The sequence below is a fragment of the Erpetoichthys calabaricus genome, chromosome 3, assembly GCF_900747795.2.
Source record: "Erpetoichthys calabaricus chromosome 3, fErpCal1.3, whole genome shotgun sequence".
Classification (NCBI taxonomy): domain Eukaryota; kingdom Metazoa; phylum Chordata; class Cladistia; order Polypteriformes; family Polypteridae; genus Erpetoichthys; species Erpetoichthys calabaricus.
Genome location: NC_041396.2, coordinates 114,803,805 through 114,826,205, shown reverse-complemented (window position 1 = coordinate 114,826,205; position 22,401 = coordinate 114,803,805). Strand labels below are relative to the sequence as shown.

At 38.0% G+C, this 22,401-nt stretch overlaps 1 protein-coding gene across 1 annotated transcript; it reads right to left on the bottom strand.

The window, feature by feature from the left end:
- Window positions 1-6,169: 6,169 nt before the first annotated feature.
- mixl1 (Mix paired-like homeobox) lies at window positions 6,170-8,696 on the bottom strand (the record flags this gene model as incomplete). The annotated part of the gene is made up of 2 exons (XM_028798836.2): window positions 6,170-6,782; window positions 8,490-8,696. Coding segments are annotated over 2 exons (813 nt in total), but the record flags the coding sequence as incomplete, so codon positions are not given.
- Between the last annotated feature and the right edge of the window lie 13,705 nt (window positions 8,697-22,401).

The following is a 22,401-nucleotide window of genomic DNA, read 5'->3' as shown; positions in this document are numbered from 1 at the left end:
AATGTTGTTTACATTTTACTTATAAATTTATTTCATTTAATGTATACTGTTAATACTTAAATGTATGGGAACGGTGGCACAGTGGTAGCAATGAACTGGTTGCCTGTCCAGGGATTGTTCCTGCCTCGCGCTGTATGCTTGCTGGGACTGGTGCGACCCTGGATGGATAGATGGGATAATTAATCATGTATTAAGAAGATTTTTCAGTATTCCTTAAATGTTTGGAGGAATCAGTGTTCTAAGCTTATAGCTGGTTTTACATTTCTTATAGAGCTTCTAGTGTGGTGATTGGTTATGTGGAGAAAGAAAAATTGGGGGGGGGGGGGGGGAAGAGAAGAGTCTTTGGTATGTTTGACATAAACAGTACTGCAGTAAATTATTTCATCGTGGGTCACGTGTGTCCCAGCAAGAATCTTGCAGGAACAATCCCTGGACAGGGCGCCGGTTCATCTCTATACTGCTTTGTCACGGTGCCCCCGTGTTTAATGCATGCTTTAATGCATTTCATCAGGAAAATGATATGAAGTATACATCTTAATATTCTAAACTGTTCAGAAAGCTGTGATATCATGAATATAATGTATTCTGTGTGGCGATCAGTGCCTGCATGCTTCCGTCTGCGAAAAAGAAAGCCCATTTAAGAAGCACATAGTGATTCACACAAATAGAACATGGAGCATTTAATGTGCTACTTTAGTTACGATGGGATTGGAGAAACTCTAGTAAATTAAACATAAATTTTAAGATGAAGTTTACAACATTCTACTTTAATTACAAAATAAACTATGACATTAAAGTCGACATTTTGACCTTTTTTCTTCACTGTGTCACTATTATTGTTGGGCAGTGTGTGACTTTCTGAACTTGAACTTTTGAGTGTCATTCCATCAAGTTCCTTTAGTTGCTCATACCACTACCTCCACTTCACTGAGAAAGACCTCTACTTTGCATTTGGTGAAATTTTTTTTCATACGTGGTTTTGTCATTGTCTTTTAACAAAACACTCCACTGAAAGGGATGTTTTTATTGATTTATATATTCAAATATGCAAAATTCTGGGAGGAGTCTGGGTGGGGCAGCAGACACGTGCACTTGTTATATTTCACATTGACCAGAATTTATGGAGCGAAAGTGTGTGGAATTTGGTTTACGCATAGTTTTGAACATCTGGATTTTTTTGTGCATACGCACATTTCCACTTTTGTCCATATGCCATGTTTTAGTGTGACTTCTACGCACTGCGTAGCTGTCCCAGCACTCTAATAATCGGGTTTAGATGTGTGCCCAAGCCAAAGAGACTGTCTCTCTCCTGTATATGCATGCATGCACAAAACTTAAATTTGTCAGGATTGTACAACTAGGATAGAATTTATCCACTAAGAAAGGACATTCTGATATATCCATATTTTGGGGTAAAGGGGTAACCCCCCCCCAATACACAAAAGAAAAACTATATACCCCAAAATCTCAAAAATGCTTTGCTTGATTTGATTGAAATTTGCTGACGTGATTTGTTGAAAATAATGCTGTAGTGAGTAGGCTATTCTAAGGCACCACATCCTTTTTTTGGCTTAGAGCTGTGATTGTGGAAGTAAATGTGGCTTGCTGGTGTGTGCAAATGAAGGAAGCTGCTGAAGCAATAGGAAGAGTACACAAAGAGCATCACATATCATTAGGATAGATGAAATAGTACAGAACACCAGATGCCCTGCACAGGAAAGAGATCGGATGATATCTGGTATGAGCTATGAAACGAAACCAAGAAGGTTTGGCAAAGCTCAAGTAAGATATGGGTTAGTAAGCATGCTATAAAGTTGGGGTGTTTGGGAGGGAGAGAAATACAGGAGGAACTGGTTTTCTTGTGTCCTAGACCAGAAGGGAATTATGACACTAGTTTAAACACTACCACAGTTTATGCAGTGTTGCGAAGTCCTTAGAGAGCAAGGTTTTCTTTCTAAAAGCAAAAATAATTTTAAAAATCTCCCTAAACCTGGGTTTAGTAAGTTTCACAAGTAAAATATAATGTCTTCAAAAGGAACCTTAGCTGTTTTGCTCATCTATTGTGATGGTATATTTGACATAACCTACGAAGTAAAATTCATGGAGTGTACAGTGGCGGTGTGGTGCACTTGGCCAAAACATGCACTTCATTTAACTGTTTACACCACATGTGACAATAAATGTGAAATTAATTGATTACACTTTTTATCGATGCATAGCCTTGCGTTTTTGAAAACGACAATGTTGACAGCCTACATATGGTCATTGCGTTTGCAGTACCAATCAACAAATAGTGTTGAGTGCTTTTAGAAGTAAGAAAAACATAGAGGAAAGGAAGAAAAAACTTCAAACTAACTGATGGAGCCGAACCATGATGGAACAGAATGAAGCATGATTTTTTTTTCTATAGCTGGTATAGATGCTGTTTTTCAGACTGTGACAGAAAGAACAGGATGGTGCTTTTGAGTGAATAAAAGTAATTAGTAACTTTTATTTTTTTGTTGGTAGACGTTTATTCAAACCCAGTGTATAATGAGGCAGTACTCATTTTAGGCATTGATGCAATGTTGCATTTTACCAGCTTTTAAACTGATACTAATAATTTTAAGAACTATAGTACTGTGTTCCCCTTTCCCCATAAACATATGACTGGTAGTACACTCAAAAACAAATTCTTTAGTGATTGAAATAAAAACCCACATATGAAGCCAACTTTAATTCACTTTGCTTGCTACTGTTGTATGATACATACATAGTGCTTATTGCGAAGTTAGGATCTGTGGTTTGCTCAAATTTTTCTTTCACTTTCCAGCATTTTCCATTTTGTAAGTTTATGTGTGGTTTATTTCAGTTCTTATTTGCTCCAGTTTTTAGTTCCCAACTTTCTCCAAGGTAAACTCTTGTTTCCATACAATAGGCCTGTTTTAATTCATATTGCTATTCAAATCTGATTACAGCTACCATTTTTACAGGATATGTTATGGGATGAAGTTATATTTACATCCAAAATTCCCATTATTCAACTAATTACCTGTTTTGAAATAAGAACAATAGAATTTCCTGTAATATTGTATTTTCCAATTGCCATCAACAAAATCTTAAGGATACTCACCACTTCCAAAAAAAAGCATAAATGATTTAGTCATGGGCTACTTACTTTATGTAGTATGTTCAAAAATGAGCAGCACTAGTGAACTAATAATAACATCTAGTTTAAAAAAAATTGTTTACAGCAAAGGACATACTTCTGATATATCTGATTAAGCAACGACATAACAACTGTGGCCCATTGTCTAAGAAAATTGCCCAGGCAAAGCCTGGTAACACTGCTAGTTACTAACAAATGTCAATTGTTAATACACATACAGTAATAAACTGCATTATTAATTGCATAATTGCCACATATAACTTCACGAAGCAGCAGCAAATATCCAAATAGCCCTAGTAAGTGACCGTAGTGAGATATTTACAGTTAAAGAGCAGGGTGTATGTCAGTTTTTTATGAGTAATCTGGCAGTTCTTGTCAGGTTGCTCCAGCTTAGTGGGTTGTGCCACAGCAAGCTTTGTACCAATTTATAGCTGAGTCTGAGACATTTCCAACAATATATAAATGCCCACATTTGAAAAAGGATACTGCCAAAGATGATATTGTGACCTTTTTTTTGGGGGGGGATGTGAGAAATTATTTATATTTTATATAAATATATTTTTTATATTTTGGGCATACCTGTCAAGAAGAGTTCTGAAGGTGAGTGGGGTGGCAATGGTGTCAAATGTTGTAACTATTTCACATGAAAAGTTTCACAGGTACAGTTGCCATGTCTAGAAACACCTCAGAAGTGAAAAAACTCGCCTGGCATTACTTGAAATATACGTAACAGAATTTAGAAAAACAATCCGTGTCAGCCTATGTTTTTTTGCTATTTTGGCTTCAGTGTTTAATAAGTAAATGAATGTTTAAATTTGACATACACAATTTATATCACATTTCAGAAGCTATATGTCAAGTTTTACAAACAAAACAATTACTGCCCTTCCTTTATTTATTGCATAATAAGGCTTTGTTATGGTGTTCTCCCCTCAGGCGGAAATTGCTGAAAAATGCCCTCAGCTGGGAAGAGTACTGTTTATGTACAGATTTTTCATTCATACTCTGAAGCTTTCCATTAATATACAGTATAGATTCGGTGCTTAGTTGTGTAAACCACAGGAAGAGGAAACTTCCTCTAATCATGGGTTCTCAATTTCAGTTCTGAAGTACCACTGCGGTTGCAGGTTTTCATTCCAACCATTTTCTCAGGTCAAAAGGCTATTCTTGCTACTTATTGTTTAAATAGCTAACTTTTTTCCCCATTTAATTTGTATTCAGCAAAACCAGCTGGAGTGACATTATGACTTTTTTTTATATATACTTTTTAAAGCTATGTGGAGTTATATGAATGCTTATACCCACCAGTTAAAAAAATAATAATAATAATGATTACTTTATTTCACAAGGGCTTTGCCTGCTTGTAGCCAGTTTTGTCATCAGGCATTTACTTGAATCATTTTGTGGCAGCTAGTGAGTGAGATTGACATTGATATTGAGATTCAGCATATACCCAGCAAGCATTCAAGTGATAAGAATAGAATTGACATATAAGTGTCTACGATTTTTTTCAAAATATGCTGAGGAATGAATTTAGCCCGTCCAGTTTACAGTCACAGGGAGCCGGTGATTACTCAAGCAGCTATGGGAGTAAATGATGTAAATGCAACCATTGTGGATGTTTCCTTATATTGTATAATTATTTAGTTACATACCACTCCTAATAAATTATTCATTTCACACAATAACAAGAAAAATCATTTTGTAAATGTCGTTTGGGGCAGGGGTTGGTATGGAAAGGTCTGGGTACTACTCTTGAGCCTTGTAGTGCAAGTGTAGACTTTTCTTTTACTATTGTTACATCTGTTTCTTATGGACCCCTCCCTGCAAATGTATGACTACTTTATATAGTAATGCACAAAAGAAATGGTCAAGTTTGGTACTTATAGTTTAGCTGTTCATTTATGTAGAGTAATTTCAAAATTTGCAGCTGGCTGACAGTACTGATATTTTCTTATAGACTTCAAAATATACCGATACTAGACATGCTAACTCTAAAGTATATATTATATAGGGGTCCTTCTAAAAATGCATTTGAAGCACCATAAATCAGTGAAGTGAGGTATAATATGTGCAATGGTTTTTAAATTTGATTTTTTTTTTCATTAGTCCCTTCACAAATTTACAGAATATGCTGGTGCTCCAAAAATGGAAATATGAGACAACTCAGACCTCATACCTCCTGGAGGCTGAGCTGGAATCCCCTCTCAGTAACTGTGTGGAGTGTTTGCATTCTCCTTGTAGCAGTTTGATTTTTCAGTATTTCAGCTTTCCGTCCACATCCAGAAACTTGCAAGTTCGACTGACAAGTGGTGACTATAAACTGATTCTGAGTGGGTTTGTGCATGAGTACATCTTCCGATGGATTAGACCTTCCACTCAGGTTTATTTCTTACCTTAACATAAAATTAGCTAAAGATTGCCCAAATCTGTGCTCAAACCCTTCCAATAAAGTACTTGCTGGACCGAGAAGGAGTCAAGAATCAGGCTTGAAAACATGTTTTTGATAATGCAAATCCCATTGTGAAGTTCTCTTAGTCATCATCAATCTGGGAATGTAAGGTATGGAAATTATGAGGTCACATAAAGACAATATAAAAAAGTGTAAAACAAATTTAATATATAAAAAATACCAGCCTAACATCATGAAAAATATTAGCCTACCAGAATCATAAAAGGTGTAACTATATATAATTATATTAATTTTAAAATATTCAATAAATTGCATTTATTCTGGTATTTCATTATTTCAAATGATATTTCATTACACTAGTAAATTTTAAAAAAAAATCCTGTTGCTTGCAATCTAAAACAATACTTAACGATTTACAGTTCAATATAATGGCTTGACAAAACTATTCTTCAAAGGCTGTAATGAAAATGGTCAAAAAAAGATAACATTGTTTCCTAAGTCAATCTCATTCATTTGACCTTTCTAAATGCCTCCAAAGTACAAACAATTATTTACTCTTTTTACATTTACTTTTTTATTATACTCTGGAAATTACTTTTTTTTTTCTTTTCATTTTTACATTAAATCTGGAAATCCTGAAACTGCACCAGCATCCCATTCACAGTCAGAATCTGTGAAACGGCCACCTGAATCTCCATCATCAGGTATTGGGGAAAAATGTCCAGTTTTGCAAGTTGTAAAAAAGTAAGGCCTCTGTCCCACTGGACATGCACCTGGCTTTGGAGACGAGCGAGTGGTGGGGATGGGTGGGATTACCTCCTTCATTTCTGGCCCGATGGTTTTATTGGGTGGATAATTATCATATTCCACAAGGAAAACTGACTGGACCTTTACTGAGTTTTTCCATGTTTGATTATGGATTGAATTTTGGTTCTTAAATTGCAGACCCAATGGCATGCAACTGGGCTGAACATGATTGCTCCAGGAATTGTCTCCCTGGATAAGGCTTGCAGGTGGCTCTCTCTGTCTGTCAAGCTTTTTGTTGGTATCATTTATCAGGCTTCCAAACAGACAACCATGGGTTAGTCTAGATTGGGGATTCAACTCTAGGTGCTTCGGCTGATCAGTTGAATCAAATGATTTCACAAGATGATGGTCAGGTCTTCGAGTCGAGACTGCTGTGTGCCGCCGAGCTTTTGCACGTCTGTTCTGGAACCAAACCTGTTATTAACCACATAAGGAAATATGTCATAAATAAAATAAATAAAAATGTATGCATTTAGTGGGATCAGCAGATATTTTATGGCAAGCCATTTAATGCCTAACTTTGATTAGCCATAATTATATTATGATACGTCATATTCTAAATGTCTAAATTATAATTTGATCTATCTGGAAATTGAATTTGATATATCTACTACATTTATGACTAGCCAAAGTCAGAATTGGAGACGTCTACAATTCAATGTTGACTTGTCAGAATTTGAATTAGAAATATCTCTAACTTGCAAACATGCAATTGAAGAAATGTTCCCACCAACTTATGCAAATATTTTAAATTATTCATTCATCCATCCATCCATTTTCCAACCCTCTGAATCCGAACACAGGGTCACGGGGTAAATTATTAATATCTAAAATTTAATTACTCAAAATTCAAATTAGATATACTGTATCCAGAAATTACATTCTCAAAATTTTTAAGTTTTGACAAGTAAGAAAATGCATTTTAGATTCTCATGATTTACATACTGGTATCTGCAATATGGGTTCAAACCCATATTAAAACAGGAGTGTGTACGTGACAGAGATATACAACACTGCTACTAAATCAATTACTTTGGTATTGAATTTCAAGTCTTGCCATTTGTGTATCTACTTGGTCACTTACTGTTTTGCAAGCTCACACTGCCAAAATATTTGGTTTTCAAAAGGCAGGCAGTTACCTTATTAAGGAAAGCAGTTATGCACCTCTTTCTGCAGCTTATGTACAATATAAAGAAGACTAGGCTAGTAGGCGAGTCTTGGAGGTTTTTATTTTGCGGTTGCTCACAAGAAATGTACAGTACTTCTTGCAGTTTAACTGCTTCTAAATAAATAAAAGGGTTATGTGTGTAATGTATGTATTACACACACAACACCTTTTACCAATTACTATTTTCCCCTATGGCTATAATATTTCATTAGGCATGAATGAAGAATTTTAAGAGCTGCGGGAGTATCACGTATCATAAGACACACTATCTAATAAAAGACGAGATAACTGACCATTCTGAACTAAGTTATTGCAAAAAGGGACTTGGGACTCTTTGTATCAATTATTCTGAAGTGAGGGTTTGTTTTCATTAAAAATGTAGTTAACAGATTAATAAGAAAGATTTTATGTTAAAGTACAGTACCATTTGGCTCATCCTAGCTGCAGACAGTTAGGCAGCCGGGCACTTATAATCTGCAGTAAAGGCTTGTTTATAATTTAAAGAATGAAATAAAACGGTATGCCTGTACGATGTTATTGTCATGTAACAGTCTATTGCCGATGAAGTACTACCTACCAAATCCTTAAAAATGGTATTTATAAGCTAGCCCTGAATGACTGTATAAAGGGGTACGACTGACCCCTTAAATTCCTTCGTTTGTTCGCGAACTTGTCCGTTGACCCGGCCCCCGCTGAGACGCTCTTAAATAATCATTCTAACGTTAGTTGCGTGTTTTTAACATTACCAAATAGCTTTACCTCGTGTATCTTGAAGAAAAGAAGCCTAATAACAAAATAATTTGCTATGGGATGCAATCTTCTCGTTAGTCAACGTTGGTAGTCATAAATCAAAGTACACTTTACTGAGGCGCCATTTGTAATTGTGTCGCTTTACGCCAGTTAGCCTGATTGTTTACAAACCAGGACATCCCCCATTATGTCTAGGTTCTCACCTGAATTCGAGACTCCGGTAGCCCAGTGAGCTCCTCCAGGCTCTCCCGGAGGTAGATATCCGGGTACATAGTAGAAGCGAACACTTTCTCCAGAACGCCGAGCTGCTGTTGAGTGAAGTTAGTCCGCTTCCGTCGGTGTGTCAGGAATTGAAGAGTAGCCGACGAGCTGCATACCCCACTGGAGTCTAAAGGAGAGTGGACACGGTGGGGTTAATGCATTAAGACTGCCTTGCAGTTGTTCACTCCCTTCCCACACGCGCCAAACGGACTCGGAGACGGCGTCCACCCAGAGTGATGCACATTTCTGACAAGGCTCAAGAACGACACGCTTTCATACATAGTCTATCGCGAGCACCGTCACGAGGCACTTTAAGTACAAAGATGGCAAAAGACTTGTGAACCATCGAGAGCACGGCTCCTTTACCTGGGACGCTGGGCAGCTCCAGTTGCGAGCTGGTGACCTGCGCACTCATTCCCTCGGACATGCTGCTCCTCAACTTGCGTCTCTCTGTAGCGGTGAGTTCCTTTCCAACAATCAGTCTTATACAAGTTTGTCGGCTTTCTGATCAAAGTCACCTCAGAGGTGTCAACAGTTACCGATTTCTTTCGACTGGCACAGCACTAACGCAGCGGGTTGTTAGTAGACGCTATTGTTCCGGCAGTTGCTTCGCTGGGTCTATTGGTGTTCGTTTTGAAAGGCGCCCGTTGATCAACTGGAGCTCGGCATCGGACCTATTAGCGTTTGATAACGTCAAATACACATTTCAAGAATAACATTTGCTTTGTAACAAGTCAGCAGCTAATACACAAATTACATTGTGCCCGTGGTACTTGCCAAGAAGGCGACTTTTTATATTCTCGGACTTATAACTTTTTTTGTAAAAATATTGTGTTAGTGTATTCTCTCATTCTCTTGTTTAATTCTGCAAAAATGTCCTGGCCAAAAATAATTTAAGAAAACGATTATATATGTGTTGTATATAATCATTAAAGAGACTTGGATGTTTTAAAACATTTTTCTTCTACATTAAGATTTTAAAGCTCTAATGGATGGTTGTTCAGGTCTTCAGTATTTAAACTTATAATACAAATCAATATGAGGTCAAGTCTGGACTTTTAAGTGGGAATACAGATATTTGCTGTATGATTTTTGTCTTATACTTAACAATTTGTTTCATAGTGTGTTGTTTTAATTCAGGGTAATAAAGCACATCTTGTAATGAGGATACTGTACTGACTGGCAGTTTTGTGTGAGAGAAAGTTTAATAATTTATTCACTCACTTTTCTTTAACCAACTAACCTTGCTGCAAGTTACAAAGAGAGAGCCACTTAAAACATCGGCGCATCATGGAATGACTTTAACATGCGCTGTATCCTTTACCTTGTGATGACAAATCAAGAAATAATTTAGATATGCTCTCAGTATTTCAGAACATGTTTTTTGCTTGTGAATGTCTAAAACTAAAGCTTCTGGTGTCATATTTCCCTAACATAGGGCTTCATGGTAAAAAAAATATATATATTCCAAAAACACTAAAGATACACATCTTAATATTTACAGAACAAACTGCTTAAGTGAGCAGGATGCAAACTAGCAAAGCAGGTGAGACAAGTGACAGATTACAGACAATAATTAATGAACACTAGTATGTGAACTCCATTTGTCCATTTTTAACGCACTTAATCCAGACTGGTATTTTATATACAGTTATTTGTTCATGTATTTGTTTTGTTACCTACTGATCATTTTCCTCCAATATAATGTATAATTTAAATGAACTGTTTTGTCCACTGTCATTTTCTGTGTTATAAATTTCTCTCAGAAAATATTTAACGTTTTAGAGAAAGTATAGACAATATATGATAGAGCAGAATGAATTAATACCTAGTATTTGTTTGTAAATGTATTATTCTGCTGTTCTGTAAATACCTGTACCTGGTAATCTGCACCTCATTCCTATTGTCTTCTGGGTTTGAAATAAACTTAAAGCTAAAATACCCAAACATTAGCAAGCAAATAGGCAAAAATAAGTACATTCAGGCATAGAGAAATAAAACTTGGACTTGTACAAACTTGTACTTTTCTAAAGAAAGTTTGAATTTTGCAAGGCATTTTGTCTTTTTCTGTAAATATGATATATGAAATAAAATCTACTTTAATAATATTGTCTGGAGTGTTTTTCAGCCTATCATTGTGCATTGTCCCTCATTTGCCATTAAAATGATTAGTTATAGTAACACTGGTAGTAATGGTAATACTGCTTGTGCAAAATGTAAGACTTTAGTAATTAAATAAAGAAATCCACATTCAATCAGTATGGAAACATGGCACTCAAAGGCTGTTACCTTAATTATGTTTGTGTGAATTTTGATATTTTGGGTTGTTGCATATCAGAAATTGAAGAGTACACGAAAACAGTATACTGTCAACAGTTACATTCCAAAAGAAAGAAGACCTGATGAAGCTAGTATAGCCCACATAGAAATGAGTTTAGCTTAATTTTCAGAGATATTTGCCAATACCAGCGTTTGTTTCAATGTGATGCAATGGGTAGCGCTGCCGCCTCAGGCATCCAGCATCCTGGTTTCCTGCGCCTGTTCATTGCACGTTCTTCCCGTGTTTGCCTAGGTTTTCCCTACCCTGACTGGCACTTCTACACTGGCTCCTGTGATGGACTGGCACTCTGTCCAGGGTAGTTTCTTGCCTTTCACCCCGTGCTACAAAGATAAGCCATGTCGCCCCTTATTTGTGTAAAAGAGGTATGAAAATGTTTTGGGTAAATTCACATCCTGACATTGCCGAAAATGCCGAGTTTGAATGTTCTCTCCGTGTTTATGTGGGTTTCCTCCGGGTACCCCGGTTTCCTTCCACAGTCCAAAGACATGCAGGTTAGGTGCATTGGCGGTTCTAAATTGTCCCTAGTGTGTGCGTATGCCCTGCCTTGCGCCCTGTGGTGGCTGGGATTGGCTCCAGCAGACCCCCGTGACCCTGTAGTTAGGATATAGCGGGTTGGGTAATGACAGGCACTTCACCAGCTAAACTGCGTGAAAATATGGATCAATATCATATTGGATTCGTTATTTACGTTGGGACTGTAAAATAAGTATAATTGATGTTATTCACGATTTTTATTATTCACATCCTTACATCTGTGGGCCTTACAATATGCCTGAAACGAAAGTAGTATTTATGCCTAAGTACATATTTTATGGGATGAGATTTAAACTTGTCTTTTTCGAGACCTCATGTGCAATATGCTTTTATTAACTACATGCAGCTGTTTTACCCCATCGACATATTGAAGTCTGTACGTCCAAGCCGTTAATTAAATATGTCCCATTGTCTACCCTATTCTGTTTTGAAAACTAGAAATTTCCACCAAATTCTAACCCTAAACTGAACGTCACTCCATCAAGTGACGTTCTGAGGCCACACTCAGACTCACGGTTATAGCTTCCAGTCAACAAAATCAACACCTAACGTATATCGTTTGTTTGTACTTGGATGCATAATTTGGATTGCCCGATTATTTAATGTTGTGGTGGGTAATCGGTCTTTTTCATTCCACCGTCACATGTTTTGCAGAGTTATTCCCTTTGTTTTAACGAGACATAATAGTGCTGTGCAGATTAAAAATTAGTCAATAAAAAAGCGTGTAAATGAATGGCAGTGCATACGCAGCGGTTAAAGTTCACTGGTGCCTACCCAAGGACCCTGGACAGATTTAATAATGGGTCATTTGAGCGGGGATTAAACTCTGGCATTCTGCGACGGTTTTGAGTCATGATAGGCAGTGAATTGACAGTTTGGAAGTAGTCACCGACAGACTGTAGTTCTGTCCAGGGCTGGTTCCTGCTGATACTAGTTGCAGCAAAGCTGCTCTTTATAGGAAAAGCGTGATCATCACTTAAATGTGGCGCTTCATTTTTCCCCAAGGAAACGTGACTTAGGAGAAGAAAACTGTCTTTCCAAAATAACTTTCAAGTTGACGGCTTTTAACAGAGTGAGGATTACAAAGATGTGAGTTCACTAGCGAATTCTTGTCTTAGATTATAATCGTTGCCTATGTACACAAACAATACTTGCTTCACCTTAGGGGGTTCTAAGGTGAGAGACGGACAAAAACTATTACTGAATCTCCATGCCCTCCCCTGTCTTTACGTTTATCACTTTATAACTTTGAACATAGATCACTATAAATGCAATGTTTTATAAAAAGTCAATAGTACGGTACCAGTGACGCTGAAATGAAATTAATACTCAACGTATAGGTCAAGAAAGTGTGAAACACAATAAACAAATTAGGTGAGACTTGCCTTTGTGTCAGTAATTTCATGTTTGAACTGAGCACATGACAACAAGAGGGTAAATACAAAAGTGTATTGACGAAGACCTCGTTCGCCCAGACTCCGTTCACTCTAAGCAAATCTAAGGAGCACAACGCTTGAAATGTGCAGCTTGACGTCACCGCTTCCCGTGTTGAGAGACTTTCAATCCACGCGGCTGCCGGACTGAAGTGCAAAATTTTGTTTTTATTTGTACGGAAGAGGGGAAGTCCGCTGAATCCACAAGTTAAACACGATTGCCGCAGCTGCACTGACTAGTGTCGTTTTATAAAGATAGGGGATTACGAAAGTTTCAACAAGTCGCGGCACCCACACGGATTAAAAAAAAATAGTAAATTTAAAATAAAATTTTGCTGTTTGGCTACTCAAAAAAGAAGAGAGTACAAGTCATATTGAAGCGGGCTCTTTTTTTGGTAAAAGATAATCTCTCTAAGCACTGTTGTAAGTCGCTCTGGATAAGAGCGTCTGCTAAATGATGTAAATGTAAATGTAAAACAATTTTAATTAATCCATCCGTTTCAATTCGTTGCCTCTGCTGATTTGTTCTGATTCAACTCGACACTTTACTTAACAATTCTAGTAATGATCTTGGCAGCAGCCTTTTGAATAAAGGTGTAGCTCCTAAATGAAATGTGTTCACTGTTTTTTTTATTTATTAAGCTGTAAATGACCTCCGAACCCCTTTATAATCAGAAAGCACAAACGTTCCAGATCCAGTCAGCTACTGTTCTTATTCACGCTGATCTATTATAACATGAAGACCGTTTACAATGTTTTAAAAGGTACTCATTAATTGGTAGCATTAAATTCCATCAATAATTCCAAAGAGAAATATTCCTCATTTTGATTGCATATGAATTTTGCCCATTCCAGTACATCAGTCAAATTCATTGGCAAATTGGCACGTTCTCATACCTGCAGCATTGGACGAATGAGTATATTAGCCTGCCTTGCCTAAAGCGTTCAGTCTCATTGGGCCATCTTTATTTTAATACGTCTGCGACAAGAGAGACATCTGTGTTTAAACTGCATGTAAAATTTGACTAGACCAACATGTGTATGCTACTCAAATCTATTGGGAAACACGTCGCAATCTTATGTGTGTACCACAGCACAAGCTAAACTGTAATGTCTGTTGAGCACTCTATAAGGTTACATCACATTGGGCTACTTCCATTTTCAGACTTTTGTGTCAAACAGAAATCTCTTATTGAGCTGCATTTGAATTTTGCTTGACCTAAAGTCGGTATTCTTGTCAAAGTCACTGGCATACTTCACACACTCCATGAAGTTGAAGTACTAGGCTGCTTGTTTGTAGCATCTCAACCAGCTGCATATTCACACAACAAAATGGAGCCTACAGGAAGGTATGTATTGGTTTGTGTCATTTAAAAGTGTTCTGCAATTCAAATAAATATACACATTCTGATTGCATGGGAATTTTGCCTTGCACAGTTTGGAATGTATACGTATACAGTCATATGAAAAAGTTTGGGAACCCCTCCTAATTCTTTGAAAGCTCAGCCAATGATAAACAAAAATCCAAAGTACCAACTTCCTTTTAATATATGACATGCCTTATGGAAACAGTAGTATTTCAGCAGTGACATTAAGTTTATTGGATTAACAGAAAGTATGCAATATGCATCATAACAAAATAAGACACGTGCATAAATTTGGGCACCCCAACAGAGATATTACATCAATACTTAGTTGAGCCTCCTTTTGCAAATATAACACCCTCTAGACGCCTCCTATAGCCTTTGAGGAGTGTCTGGATTCTGGATGGTGGTATTTTTGACCATTCTTCCATACAAAATCTATCCAGTTCAGTTAAAATTGATGGCTGCTGAGCATGGACAGCCTGCTTCAAATCATCCCATAGATTTTCGATGATATTCAAGTCAGGGGACTGTGACGGGCATTCCAGAACATTGTGCTTCTCCCTCTGCATTTATGTCTTTGTAGATTTCAAACTGTTTTGGGTCATTGTCTTGTTGGAATATCCAACCCCTGCGTAACTTCAACTTTGTGACTGATGCTTGAACATTATCCTGAAGAATTTGTTGATATTGGGTTGAATTCATCCAACCCTCGACTTTAACAAGGGCCCCAGTCCCTGAACTAGCCACACTAGTTGATGGAACCTCCACCAAATTTGACAGTAGGTAGCAGGTGTTTTTCTTGGAGTGCGGTGTTCTTCTTCCTCCATCCAAAGCGCTTTTTGTTATGACCAAATAACTCAATTTTTGTCTCATCAGTCCAAAGCACTTTGTTCAAAAGTGAATCTGGCTTGTCTAAATGAGCTTTTGCATACAACAAGCGACTCTGTTTGTGGCATGAGTGCAGAAAGGGCTTCTTTCTCATCACCCTGCCATACAGATTTTCTTTGTGCAAATTGTGCTAAATTGTAGAATAATGTACAGATACACCATCTGCAGCAAGATGTTCTTGCAGGTCTTTGGAGGTGATCTGTGGGTTGTCTGTAACCATTCTCACAATCCTGCGCATATGCCGCTACTGTATTTTTCTTGGCCTGTCAGACCTGCTGGGTTTAACAGCAGCTGTGCCTGTGGTCTTCCATTTCCTGATTACATTCCTTACAGTTGAAACTGACAGTTTAAATCTCTCCGATAGCTTTTTGTAGCCTTCCCCTAAACCATGATACTCCACAATCTTTGTTTTCAGATCTTTTGAGAGTTGCTTTGAGGGTCCCATGCTGTCACTCTTCATAGGAGAGTCAAAGGGAAGCACAACTTGCAATTGACCACCTTAAATACCTTTTCTCATGATTGGACACATCTGTCTATGAAGTTCAAGGCTTAATGAGCTAATCCAACCAATTTGGTGTTGAAAGTAATCAGTATTGAGCAGTTACATGGATTCAAATCAGCAAAATGACAAGGGGACCCAAATTTTTACATAGCCAGTTTTTCACATTTGATTTAATTTCATACAACTAAATACTGCTTCACTAAAAATCTTTGTTTGGAAAACACCCCAGTACTCAGATGTTCCTAGGAAATGAAAGACATACCACTGTTATCTTTTTTGTTGACAGTAGAGTCAATTATTATGCAGGCTGAGAGGGGTTCCCAAACTTTTTCATATGTAATCCATTCTCAAACTGGGACCTCTTTCAAATCTGATTTCCTCACTGAATGGCAAACATAATGATGGTGAAGTGGCACTCTAAAGGACTTAGTTGCATTGGAACACTTTAATTTTGGCATGGTCAGGATAAGAGAGAAGCAGCAGTTGAGATTTCCCATGCTGAAATTTAAATTATTTATAATGCTTGATAACACAAATCAATGTGATGTGCCTTTGTTGCTACATGATTGTGCAAATGAGTAACTGTGAATTAGAAACTATCTTGAGCGAGCCTTGTTCTTTTACTATCTTGCCCCTCTTGATTCTATTGTGTAATGGATGTTCAATCCCAAGACCCACCTTTGTTCCCAAATATCTTGACTTAGTGACAGATTATGTTAACCCATTTATTGCAATATTCACAGGAATGTACTTGCAGGCACTTTTTGTAGTTACTTTTTGTGTGCCCTATGTGCTTTTGTCACTTCGGGCAAATTCACTTTTGCTGGTGCTATAAAAAGGAAAAAAGAAGCATTCTAAAATTCTCAAGCAAACAGAGTTCGAGTGTAAACTGCATTATTTACACACAGGACTTGTTAGTTGTATCCAGTTTGTTATATTTTGTGCCCGGACAATTTTATTCAGTACATTGCAAAATCACATTCTTGGAGTTTTTTGAGACATGAATTATTTGTGTATCATTTTATATAGATTTGTTTCTTGAACTGGCCTTTTTAAGTGTATTTCAAGTCCTTCCATACATCGCTTCATGCTTCTTTTAACATCTGTGGCATGTACCCACCCTGTAAAACATCTAATTGATATGGACTTATATTGTTCCCATAATCTGCTTCTGTTTTTCTGGGTAATGAGGTGGATGGACAACACTTATTCAGCCTTATTTAAGAGAGTGTGGATGCTGGTGTGCGCTCCACTGGCCTTAACTGTACATTCTATCCAGAAACTTGATTAAGCAGGATATGACATTTAATGAAAGAATAAGCAGTTATGGTGTACTGGATCCATGCCTTTTGAAAAATAATTGTTCAGTGGGTTTAGATTTTTCAGATGTTAATCATTTCACACATCTTGCTACACATTTTTCCTTTACACATTAGTATATTGGTAGCCTTATTTAATAGATTATTCTTTTGTGCCTTATGCCTTGACATGCCAGGTTGATCCAAGTTCAAAATTTACTGAACATTACTGAAAAACACTGATTACCTCTTACATTTACTGTATACAGGAAATGACAAAAACAGTCCCCTTGCAAACATAAGAATTCAGCAAATAAGCCTTTAATCAGAGCACTTTTATGAGACATTACAAACTTACTTAGAGAGACACAAAGTACTTCAGGTAATAATAAAGAATTTGTCCCAAAATATTCAAGCAATGAGCCACAGCCATTCACTCAGGATATACTTACTGTAATGATTTAGTAAGAGATTTAGGCCTTGCCAAAGATGCTGCAGCAGTTTTGGGATCCTAATTAAAAGATTAAATGTTATTATGTCCAGACATAACTTTCTCTTGGTACCAAAATAGAGAAGAAGAGTTTTTAGCCTATTTTAAGAAAGGTGGATCCTTGGTATACTGATCTGACATAAGTGGTCTAGTGCAGAAACCTAAAGGAGTTCTTTTGCATAACAGTGGTCAATATACATCAATACCTTTTGCTCATCTGTACATTTAAAAGAAACACATGAGAACTTTGAAAATTTTCTCAAAGGAATTTAACTACAATAAATTCCCTTGATGTGTGGACACATAAAAGTTCTGTGTATCTTACAGGGTAAGCATGCAGTCAAGTCCTACAAAATTCCCATGTTTTCTCTGTGAGTGGGACAGCAGAGCCAAGAATTTACATTAGGTTCAGAAGGAATGGCAAGCTAGAAAAAAGCTATGTTTGGTGCCAAAAACATTACAGTATCAGACCTAGCATGGTGGAATCAGATAATGTGCTGCTATCACTGCTTTTATATTAAGCTTGGTTTAATGAACCTGTTTTTCAAAGCTCTATCAAAAGATATAGCCTGTTTTATGTATTTGTACCAAAAGTTTCTGGGTTTGTCTGAGGCTAAATTGAAAGAGGGCATATTAGAAAACTGATTTCTGATGCAGAATTTAATGGTGTAATGTTGGAATTTTTGATGATTATTAATTAACCAGTAACAGTGCAAATACACTTGACCTGAGCATTCATAGTTTTCATACTCTTTCTCTGTACATTTAGCATTTGTTTGCTCAGAGGCTGAACTTGCTGCTTCCTAAGCAGCTCTTCTTTTCTTCATCCTAGCGGCCCGCTTCTTCTCTTCTTTCGTCAGCATCTTTTCACGTTAAAACTGATTAAGTCACTGTTTGTGTTGCAATTACTTAGTATGTTTTCTTTAATTTTTCACTTATGCTGGCACTTAAGTCTTCAATCTTCCTGAAGAATGATTTAAGATATGAAGAGGTAGGGGAAGTGACGGCAAAGGTGGTAGGAAATGAGAACAGCGCCCATACGCATGCGCCTCACGGCCACCCTGCTGCCCTCTGCCGAGAGTTTATTCTACAATAAAATAAAATAAAAATAAAAAGAGGAATAACCTCGGAGGTCAATCATCACCCTGAAAGCGGATAGTAGACATCACATACAGTGCATCCGGAAAGTATTCACAGCACATCGCTTTTTCCACATTTTGTTATGTTACAGCCTTATTCCAAAATGGATTAAATTCATTTTTTTCCTCAGAATTCTACACACAACACCCCATAATGACAACGTGAAAAAAAGTTTACTTGAGGTTTTTGCAAATTTATTAAAAATAAAAAAAACTGAGAAATCACGTGTACATAAGTATTCACAGCCTTTGCTCAATACATTGTCGATGCATCTTTGGCAGCAATTACAGCCTCAAGTCTTTTTGAATATGATGCCACAAGCTGGGCACACCTATCCTTGGCCAGTTTTGCCCATTCCTCTTTGCAGCACCTCTCAAGTTCCATCAGGTTGGATGAGAAGCGTCGGTGCACAGCCATTTTAAGATCTCTCCAGAGATGTTCAATCGGATTCAAGTCTGGGTTCTGGCTGGGCCACTCAAGGACATTCACAGAGTTGTCCTGAAGCCACTCCTTTGATATCTTGGCTGTGTGCTTAGGGTCGTTGTCCTGCTGAAAGACGAATCGTTGCCCCAGTCTGAGGTCAAGAGCGCTCTGGAGCAGGTTTTCATCCAGGATGTCTCTGTACATTGCTGCAGTCATCTTTCCCTTTATCCTGACTAGTCTTCCAGTTCCTGCCGCTGAAAAACATCCCCACAGCATGATGCTGCCACCACCATGCTTCACTGTAGGGATGGTATTGGCCTGGTGATGAGCGGTGCCTGGTTTCCTCCAAACGTGACGCCTGGCATTCACACCAAAGAGTTCAATCTTTGTCTCATAAGACCAGAGAATTTTCTTTCTCATGGTGTGAGATTCCTTCAGGTGCCTTTTGGCAAACTCCAGGCGGGCTGCCATGTGCCTTTTACTAAGGAGTGGCTTCCGGCTGGCCACTCTACCATATAGGCCTGATTGGTGGATCGCTGCAGAGATGGTTGTCCTTCTGGAAGGTTCTCCTCTCTCCACAGAGGACCTCTGGAGCTCTGACAGAGTGACCATCGGGTTCTTGGTCACCTCCCTGACTAAGGCCCTTCTCCCCCGATCGCTCAGTTGAGATGGCCGGCCAGCTCTAGGAAGAGTCCTGGTGGTTTTGAACTTCTTCCACTTACGGATGATGGAGGCCACTGTGCTCATTGGGACCTTCAAAGCAGCAGAAATTTTTCTGTAACCTTCCCCAGATTTGTGCCTTGAGACAATCCTGTCTCGGAGGTCTACAGACAATTCCTTTGACTTCATGCTTGGTTTGTGCTCTGACATGAACTGTCAACTGTGGGACCTTATATAGACAGGTGTGTGCCTTTCCAAATCATGTCCAATCAACTGAATTTTCCACAGGTGGACTCCAATTAAGCTGCAGAAACATCTCAAGGATGATCAGGGGAAACAGGATGCACCTGAGCTCAATTTTGAGCTTCATGGCAAAGGCTGTGAATACTTATGTACATGTGCTTTCTCAATTTTTTTATTTTTAATAAATTTGCAAAAACCTCAAGTAAACCTTTTTCACGTTGTCATTATGGGGTGTTGTGTGTAGAATTCTGAGGAAAAAAATGAATTTAATCCATGTTGGAATAAGGCTGTAACATAACAAAATGTGGAAAAAGTGATGCGCTGTGAATACTTTCCGGATGCACTGTAGTATATGTGTACCAAATTTCAGGTCAACAGTTCAAACGGTTTGCGAGCTACAGGTGATTTGAAATCCTGGACAGACAAACGAACAGCCACTGTAGCGTATTATATAAGAAGATAAGAAGGCCACCCAGCAGAATGCCATAATCATGTGGGATTTTGAAAAATAAATTTTTAACTTGGTTAATTATCAGTTTTTAACACTGGTAATTAATACAATAATTCGGCAAGGCTCCAGTTTTATTTAACTTACCTTTCTTTGCTGTAGGAGGCAGGTCTCCAGCCTTTAGACTTATTACAAGTTATCTGAGGCACACTCATTTTAAGAAACAGAATAATTTAATTTATTGATAAAAAATAAGGATTAGAGAAATATGATAAATGTGTGTGTGTGTGTGTATATATATATATATATATATATATATATATATATATATATATGGACACAGACACACTAGACAGACAAACATATAACATATAGGCTGAATGTTTGCTGGTATTTAGAGTTCTACTTTATCTTGGCAGAAATAAATATTTTTATGATATCAAGTCTTTATGGATGATGTCCAATGTTGTGTGGAGTTATTTTGGGTTCAAGTGAAAGATTCTTCACGTGTTCACTGAAAAAAATGGTATGTTATATTAAAATTTAAAAAAATACATTGGTTGCACATAAATTGTTTTTATCAAAAATTATTTAATTATACTTAACATACTTAATCAATATATGTTGAAAAAAATATATTTTTATGTTGAATAAATTTTGGTCATGCTCTGTTAAATTAATTATATTATCCATATTACTAAACGAGAATGGTAAACCGGATATGGACGCAGGGACCTGCCCGTGGACGCAAAAGACGTAGTGCGCAGGCGCCACACAAAGCCCCCCTCCAACCAACGGAAAATAAGAAATGAGGCAACGCGCCCATAGCAAAAAAAGGAGTCAGACGCAGGCGCCACACAAACCCATGGCACACAAAAAAGAGGATTCAGACCCACGCCACACAAAGCCCCCCTCCACTAACAGAAATAAAAAATGAGGCAATGCGCCCCTGGCACACAAAACAAAAGGAGTCGGACGCAAGGAGTCAGACGCAAGCGCCACACAAAGCCCATAGCACACAAAACGGGACAGACTACAGAGTCCACACACTAACATAAATATGAAATGAGACACAAAGCACCCCTCCACTAACAGAAATAAGAAATGAGGCAGCGCGCCCCTAGCACACAAAAAAAAGGAGTCAGACGCAAGCGCCACACGAAGCCCATAGCACACGAAACGGGACGCACACAAAAAAGAGGATTCAGACCCACGACACACAAAGTCCCCCTCCACTAACAGAAATAAAAAATGAGGCAACGCGCCCCTAGCACACAAAAAAAAAGGAGTCAGACGCAAGCGCCACACAAAGCCCATAGCACACGAAACGGGACAGACTACGGAGTCCACACACTAACATAAATAAGAAATGAGACACAAAGCACCCCTCCACTAACAGAAATAAGAAATGAGGCGACGCGCCCATATCACACAAAAAAGAGGAGTCAGACACACGCCCCAAAGTGAAACGAGACAGACTACGGACTCCACACACGGTCACCCATCTAGCCCAAGATTGAAGCTCAAAAACGAAAGAGCAACCGCAAGCGAACACTCGAGATCATACAGAAACCCCACACATACGGACAACACAACATATTTGAATCAGATTATCCCCGCCTAACAGTGAAACGGGAGTCTAAGGAGTCCACAAAGGTTCACAAATCAAGCCCGAGATAGTACTGAAAAAGAGGACTCACACCCCCGCACCACAGTAAAACAGGACAGACTACGAAGTCCACAAAGGGTCACACATCAAGCCCAACATATTACAGAAAGCGAATTGTGGTTCGGAAAACGGCAAATACTACGATAGAAGCATTCGCCTACAACGCGCATATGAAATCAACGTACAGACTATACAGCACATTCCACGCACTTCTAAAAAAACGCACGCCGACAAATGACGTCATACATAAACAACAACAGACCGGACTACAATACATATTGGAATCACATTGCAGTGATACAATTTTAATAGGACAACCAGTGATACAATTTTAACAGGACAACCACAGATAACACAGGCGCAACACCTGATGGGTAATAAGACGAAGAAACGAACAGTCCGTATTAAACATACGTCA